General features: G+C 40.8%; 1 protein-coding gene across 1 annotated transcript in view; it reads left to right on the top strand.

Moving 5' to 3' along the window:
• Positions 1-2,919: 2,919 nt before the first annotated feature.
• The window catches only part of TRPC7 (transient receptor potential cation channel subfamily C member 7), a 151,263-nt gene continuing 145,587 nt past the window's right edge, over positions 2,920-8,595 (top strand). The window contains exons 1-2 of the mRNA XM_028849743.2: positions 2,920-3,004; positions 7,118-7,260. Of these exons, the coding sequence (XP_028705576.2) occupies positions 2,920-3,004; positions 7,118-7,260 (228 nt within the window). The remainder of the gene's footprint in view (positions 3,005-7,117; positions 7,261-8,595) is intronic.

Below are 8,595 nucleotides of genomic sequence, written 5' to 3'. Positions count from 1 at the left end.
TGAATGTATTTTCTGTATTTAAGAGCCATTCCATATCTTTTGTGAACTCTTTGGGCAGCTTATTCCATGTTATATCCTATTTCGCAGTTTTCTCTTGATTTTAAAAAAAGGTTTTATTTATTGGAAAAAATAGCCTTTTATCATAAGAGTAGTATCCTGTTGTATCATTGGTCTTTTGACTTTGCATGTGGTGCTTTTGTCATGTAAAAATATTATTATTATTTTTATGTAATTAATATTATCAATCTTTTCTTTCGCTATTTCCAGATTTCGGATTATAGTTTGAAGGTTTGTTTCTCCATGCCCAGTTCGAGAAAGAAATCTCTCCTGTTTTCCTCCATGACTTACATGGGTCATCTTTTTACATTTAGCTGGTTCATTTGCAGTTTGTTCTAGTGATCGGTACAAGACATGAAACTACTTTTTTTCCAAATGAGCATCCAGTTGTCCCAACATCATTTACTTTTAAGCCATTTTTTCCAAAACAGATGGAATTTGAGGCCTGGAATTTGTTCTATGTGTGATGGATGAGCTGAGATGCCAAACGGGAAGCAATGGGCCAATCTACAGATTGGCAGTGACAAGAAACCACCATTACCTCTAGGCTAAAGTATCCAAGGGAGGAAAAAAAAGTTCCTGAAGTCCTGGGTTTGGGACCAGCAAGCAAATGCTAAAATCATGGTAGTCTATCCAATGAGATCAGAAGCCATAGCAGAGCTACAGTGGCTTAGCTGCCTATGGAGAAAGGTGTACCTCCTTTCCTCCTGCTCACCAATCTCCCACTAATGATTCCCATTGGCAAAACCCAGATGGAAGCCAACTGATAAGGGAGCCTGAGAAATGTGTCCTACAGGGTTTAGCCTCCTTGCAAAATGTAACAGAGATGTGGGGAAAAGAGAGGGGATTTCTCTGAGGGCAAAGGACCAGCAGAGCACCCAACAAAAAATGTAAGAAGAGCCAGGCACCATGGCTCATGCCTGTAATCCCAGCACTTTGGGAGGCCAAGGCGGGTGGATCACCTGAGGTCAGGAGCTTGAGACCAGCTTGGCCAACATGGCGAAATCCCTTCTCTACTAAAAATATGAAAATAAGGCAAGCTTGGTGGCAGGTAACCATAATCCCAGCTACTCAGGAGGCTGAAGCAGGAGAATTGCTTGAACCCAGAAGGCAGAGTTTGCAGTGAGCCGAGATCACGCCACTGCACTTCAGCCTGGGCAACAGAGTGAGACTCCATCTCAAAAAAAAAAAAAAAAAAGAAGTGAGAAGAGTGTTCTTCATCTTTTTATTATAGGAAATTCCCAAAAGATATCATGCAATTCATTAACACTTTAGTAGAAAAATTTCTCTAAGTAATTAAGAAAGGTATATATTGGTTTAAAGATAGACTGTAATACAGTCTTCCCATTAGTTCCAACCATCTCTCCTGGAGATAATCTGAATCTGTAAGACTTTTATTAAGTGTATTTCTTTGATGAAGAAGGATTGAAGAAACCTAGAGTGTAGAGATAAACTAGGAAGATTTTAAAAAAAAAATAGAATTAGTTCTGCAGAAACCAGAGCATCCAAAAGACTAAGACTCAGATCAAACTAAAAACAATTGTATGAAAAAATTTCAAATTTATTTAAAAACAATTAAAGAAAATAGAAACAAAAAAAATCATATACAATGAAGGCAGAAGGGCAGGAGTTTAGATACTCAGAAAAAAGCAAAATTTTCTCTTTTAACCTTGATGATTTCTTTTTTCTTTCTTTCTTTTTTTTTTTTTTTTTTTCCAGATTGAGTCTCATTCTGTTGCCCAGGCTGGAGCGCAGTGGCATGATCTTGGCTCACTGCAACTTCCAGGGTTCAAGGGAACCTGTAAAGGAAACCAGTAGCATATCTGTACCAGTAGCATATCTGTATAATCTCTTAGAAAATCAAGGGTTCAAAATCAAACACCTTGCTAGTTTGCGATTCAGTGATTCAAGAACGAATTCTGCAGTTGGAGGATTCTCTAGGCCCTTTAGTGTTCCACTTACTTCTTCTGCTCTTTCCCTCTCTTCTTCTACATGCCAGTGTCCTCTTCTGAACTGGATGGTATCATGATTTTCAGGAAGGAGAGTCAAAAAGGGAAACAAGTCAGCTCAAGTCAAAACATCCTAGTGCACAGGAGGACGAAATAAATAATGATAGTATGTGGGACACCATTAGTCATAGTCATTCTGCATGCTCCAGCACCAATAAAACCATCTTAACCAAACACCCTTGGATAATTGGTTCCCATGACTAATACATAGCCACTGATCCAGAACCTAAGGAGTGTCAGTGACAAACAATATACCTGCTTGGGATAATGTGATTGATTGTAATTCCATTTGAAATAAATGTAACAAACAGCAATGAGCCATCTAGTTAACCGTGCAGCACAACTTAATTGTTAAGGTTTTTCATTTCGTTACACAGTGTCATTTCCCAGAAAAAGAAAAAGAAAATCTGCTCCTTGGATGAGGAATCACTGAATCATTGTTCTTTACCTGATCAGAGGGTTTCCACTTATCACTTGGCTTGTTTTGTTTTACTCTGGCTTCTAGAAAACATGGAGACTATCTATAGCCAGTAGATAGGACTAAGAAAAAATGTATGTTGGCTTAAATCAAGCAACTTTATGTCCCTCTCCCTATTATTGATCTATTCTTTTTCACCCATTTCCAATTTGTTTTGTATTTTCTACATTCCCATAAGGCCATCTGCTGCAGGTTGAGTAATCTGGAAACAGATGCAGAGTTGGAGTTTGTAGTACAAGTTGTTTGTTTGCAACTATCACTGAGGAAGAGAAAAAGGAGGAAGAGGGATTGGGCAGAGGAAGAATGCAGGCCAGATCAAAACTTTGTCAACCTAACAGGGCACTCTAAAGTAACCATTGACCATTAAGAGAGCCTATGCCAAGCCAAAATGCCCAGCATACACACCCTTCACTCAGTCACCAACAGAGACTGCCCCAGCAAGAGTGTGACCTCAGACAAGGTGAGTCTCTGAGCTGAGGTAGGATCTGAAGGAGCTGAACTATGGAGATGATCTGCAATGCGATTACCTCCACTCGACAGCAAATCTTTCCTTGAGGGGGAAGCTGGGAGGTACATCAGAGTCTACCACAGTCCCCTTCTTTTTGGCTTAGATCCACATTTCTGTATGTGATGGAAGATCAGATCCTCCAGATGTCTGGTGTGCCTCTCATCCTGACGGGAGACTTAGAAGACAGATGTTGGTGAGATAAACAGTAGTGCCTAAAGCTGGAGTGGGTCTCAGGGTTCCACCTAATATTCATTATCTCCTTTCTTCCCTAGGCATTTTAAGTTCCATTAACTCTCAGCTACCACTTCTACTGGCCTGGCTGCCTTCTTGTTATTCTGACTCAGACCTTCAGTCCAAAGGACCTGAGTCACTGGCCACCATGCTCCTTGGCTGCAGTCACTGGGCCAGTCAATTTACAGTCAAAATTGGGAAAGGGGGTACTAAGTTAGGAGCAAGTAGATGGGTTAAGTTCTACACAAATTTCTCTCTGCCTCTCTTGTGCAATAATACCACCTCCTCCACCTTAATGACTGGAGTCAATTACCCTGCCAAGATAGTGACTTCTTCTTGCTTTTGGCCTCTGTACACAAGGAGATCAAAGTACCCAAGTGAAAACTAAAGCTTGTAATTCAATGGGACTTTTACTATGTCCTCTTGGGAAAGTGTTATCCACTTTAAAGACCAGGACTGTTAATCTAGCAGAACCCAGGATTACAGGGAAAGAAAACACAATGACCCTCAGTGAGTCATTAAGAGTGATAGTAAATGGGACCACTACTGTTTTCATGCCTTAAGTCCTGTGTTCATGTAGTCTTCCTTCAGGGACACAGCACCATATAAAGATCATTTATTTGATGCAAATGCTGAATTTTAGACAATGGCACTCTGTGTAGAGTATTACCTCTGAGCCTCCAATGCTCTATCAGGCTAGTAGTTTCTGAGCAGAGTATATGATATGACCAATGAATTTTCTGGTTATAGACTCACTCATGAACTTCCTTTGCTATAAAGTACATCCCTTGGTCTGGTGCAATGTTATGCAGGATCCCATGCCGGTGAATCAAATACTCAATTAGCTTTTGGATACGGGTGCTGGCTGAGGTCATTTGGGCAGGAAAGGGAAACTCATACTCAGAATGCATGTCCATTCCTGTGAGACACGTGAAATTAACCACTAACCCTTGCAAGACGAAATGAGCCCAACATTATAAACCTGCCATCTAGAGGCCAGTTGTTCTTCCTGAGTGAGTAATGGTGTCATATTAACCTTGGTCTCCGTTGCTGATATATTAAATATTCAGCAGTGACCATATCTAGATAAGCCTTGGTAAATGGGAGTCCAGGTTATTTGAGCCATGCAAATCTTTCATCATTGCTGCTGTCATTTATGTATCCATTTGGCCAGCACTGGTGTGCCTGATGACAGGCTGGCTGATGTTGGCTGTGCAGGTCACTTTGTCTACTCAGTTGTTTAGCATCACTTCCATGATACATGCTATCTGGTGGGCACTAATATGTGATACAAAGATACTCACAATTTGTATCCATTCACATATGTCTCTTCACATGCCTCTACCTCACTTTCTTGTCACCAATGTTCCATTCTCTTTCTCCCTCCAGGTTTGCAACAAGGTGGGCAGGCCATTTGTCACTGTGCATGAGTTTGTATGAATTTAACCTCAAGTTAGCTCCCTTTCTATGAAAGGAAATAAGCAAGTCCATTTCTCTGCCTTGGGAGGATTTCCTTGCCTTTCAAAGCCATCTCTGAATGAGATTGATTGAATGAGATTTGAATAGCTGCCATTCATTTTAATTTGTACCCAAATACTAAGCCAACCTATCTATATGCCAAACTCAGGGTTTTTGTACTCCTTTACCTTGTGTATTAAGTTCTCCACATAGCCATAGATATGAGCTGAGGGAGGTATGCTGGTGCCACAGTGGTGAGTGCCATGTGGACTGGAGCCCCGTGTTCATGCTCAAGCTTGCTTGGGTTTCCTGGTCTACCCAGCCCACAGTCCTAGATATACCACTTTCATTTTATAACTAATTGTGCATGGACTCAGCTGACCTTATAACATAGTATATCTGACAGGACCCAGCTCATAATGGACAGTTCTAGACATATAGTCACTTGGTTTCTTATGGTCAGGTGACCCACCTCTACTTGGATCCAGTAGCATGCCAGAAGTTGTTGCAAAAGGTGTAAAATTCTCCACTTCAAATGGATGGCCATGCTCCAGAACCTCAAAGCCCACGTTTGATTCTCTCACTAGTCCTTGACCCAAACTATAAATGATATATTTGCCCACCGCTGACAATCCTTTGGGGAATGACTGAGGAAATCATGACCATGTAAAGAATCTAGGGTTCTTTCTCCTAGGAATTGGTCTACCTCTTCAATCCTTTCCAGGTTTGAAAACAAGATCAGATCCACAAACTGGCAAGGAATTATGACTTTTCTAACAGACTATATTTTTAGAACAATTTTGGGGTCACAGTGAAATTTAACAGAAAATACAGAGAGCTCCCACACACCCCCAATCCCCACACATATACAGTCTCCTCTCGTTATAAACACCACACACTGGAGTGGTACATTTGCTACAATCACTGAATCTACACTGACAAATCATTACCACCCAAAGTCCACAGTTTACATTAGAGTTTATATTAGGGTGTTGTACACTCTACAGGTTTTGACAAATGTGTAATGCTACGTATCCTTTTTTTTTTCTTTGAGATGGAGTCTCGTTCTGTTGCCAGACTGGAGTGCAGTGGCATGACCTGGGATCACTGCAACCTCCACCTCCCGGGTTCAAGCGATTCTCCTGCCTCAGCCTCTGGAGTAGCTGGGATTACAGGCACTTGCCACTGTGTGCGGCTAATTTTTGTCCTTTTAGTAGAGATGGGGTTTCGCCATGTTGGTCAGGATGGTCTCAATCTCCTGACCTTGTGATCCACCCGCCTCAGCTTCCCAAAGTGCTGGGATTAAAGGCGTGAGTCACCATACCCAGCCTGTATCTACTCTTAATTATAGTATCATATAGAGCAGTTTTACTGCCTTAAAAATCCTCTGTGATGTGCCTATTAATTTCTCCCTTCCCCCAACTGCTAGCAACCACTGATATTTTTACTATCTGCACAGCTCTCCTTTTCCAGAATGTCATATAGTTGGAATCATACAGTATACAGCTTTTTCAGATTGGCCTTTTCATTTAGTAATACATATTTATGGTGTGGAATTACAACTTTTCATCAGAATGACATCCTCGGCCTGCCAGTCATTCTTTCTTGATTTTTCTACAGGCACAAACTGAATAGTATTGTAGTCAGTTGCCTGTTTTTTCCCCTAGGGGTGCTATGTTCTACTAACCATTTTCATAACTCTGTGAGTTATGTTTCCTTACCCTCCAATCTTGCTCATCATTACAGTAATTGCAACAGTCTGGTTTAGGATGTTGAAGCACCTCCACCTGGCCTCTATTGTTTCAGGGTTCTCTCATGCCCATTGTTACCAGTGAGTAAGTTCTGTAACAGACTATCCCACCATCAACCTTGGCTTAAAGAGAAGAACCATGAATTAAAATTTCAATGATCCTGGTGGACATTTAGTCAGTGCATTTCTGATGCCTTTGGTAAAAAGATGTGTCCTCTGGACCTCATGAACATGATCACCTCAGGGACCTCCTAGCCAAACAGGATATATTGATTCTGGCATCCTCACATCTATAAGTTTTTCATTTCTTTCCTTCATCTTTTGCCATGAAAATTATGTCACTTCAGCTTTGTGTGATGTGAACTATTGCTTTTTTATGTTTCCAGAGACCATCCTAGGAGTAAGTTCACACCATCCCTCAGAACCTTGCCAAGATGTTAAATCCTACAATGGAAGAGAACATTACCAAGTCAATAAACTCTTCACCATCTAATTTTTATTACAGGACCCCTTAGTCAAGCATCCTCATAATCCCATTCCAAATATACTTCCCTGATTTTTTCTAATATATGTTGGCTAGTTCCTATAGCTTTTTGGGGAAATTGTCCCTTTCCTGACTTAATCAGGTTTAGAACATCCTCTGCTATATTATGGGTCTATGGATATTAATGTCAACTCAGACCCTGTGTACAAGTTAACCTTAGTTCAGGCTTTGTGGGCAGGAAGGAAAGTGGTATTGGCCCTGGGCATGCACGTGTACCTAATGGGGGTGAGACCTATATAATGTATTCCAGCACGAGGTGACAGCTGCTAGTTCTTAATATGGATGATGGACCATGTCTTCAGGCTCAGAGGGTTCAGAGGTACAGTTGACCCTCGAACAACACAGATTCTAACTATGTGGGTCCACTTATATGTATTATAGATTTTCTTCTACAAAACATAGCTCAAAAATATGGTATTCAGAGGATGTGAAGCCCACATATATGAAGGGCTGATTTTCCTATATGCAGGTTCCATGGTGACGACTGCAGGATTTGAGTATGAGATTTTGTGTATTTGGGGGTCTTATGACCAATCACTCTAGTGATTGAGGGTCAACTGGGAAACAAAATTTTCTGAGATATCATGTAGATATCTCAATCTCTTTAGAGTTCTGTACTTTCTTAAGGTGATAATCTGACATGACAGATCATCCTTAGTTGGCCATTTCATTGTCTATGAAATTCAGTCACTCTGAATATGATTTCCCAGTCTGAGACTTTGACTTTCTATATTCTCCCAACAGAGTTTTTAAGAGCTTCTTTGCCACGAAGATGTCCTCCAGCTTTTACACCTGGAATTCTATTGCCTATTAGACATCCTCAGCTACTTATCTTTCTGTTGAATATAGGTGGCATTTAATGATAGCTATCCAAAGCCATTGTGCTTGTCATTATTATTTCTCTGGTGAGTTTCAAATGCATATTTCCCACTTACCAATGCATTCTCTTCTACAAGCATAACATCCCAATTCACCACAGGTGAAAACTTAACTGAACCATCACCTTGTTTCATGGGCCATCTGTGCTCCATCTATGACCAGTGATAGGGTCAGTGCCAACTACATGGTGGCAGTCCAGCTCAAACATGCCATCGTATCACCTAGTTTCTCAATTCATTCCTGATATCAATGAATACAGGTTAGGTTTTTCAGCAGTAGACACTGATATAGAGTTTAAGGTGAAAAATATTTACTAGGGATCAACATTTTTAAAAGGAAAAGGGAGGAAGCAGTATTGGGGAGAGGAAGAAATCAAACTATGATAATGCAGGCAATATAGCAGCAAGTCCTGGAAAGAGTATTCTGCATAAGCATGTTCCTGAAATGGTCTGTATTCTCTCACCTTACTCAGTCATAAAATATAGTCTATCCTGCAAAGGGTGTGGCCCAGGTAAGGTGGCTCTTTGTACCTGAGGCAGACCCTGAAGGATATGGCAGCTGGAGGCTATCCGCTGACTGCCATTCCTACACACTTCTTTAATTGAAGGAGGGTTTCCATTCTGACCACACCATCTTAAATCTTTCTTGTGTTTTTAAGGCAGAACATAAATGTCTTAGTCT

Source organism: Macaca mulatta, chromosome 6 (assembly GCF_049350105.2).
Source record: "Macaca mulatta isolate MMU2019108-1 chromosome 6, T2T-MMU8v2.0, whole genome shotgun sequence".
In the NCBI taxonomy this organism is placed as follows: domain Eukaryota; kingdom Metazoa; phylum Chordata; class Mammalia; order Primates; family Cercopithecidae; genus Macaca; species Macaca mulatta.
Note: the sequence above shows the minus strand (reverse complement) of the source record. Positions and strands in the feature narration are given on the sequence as shown.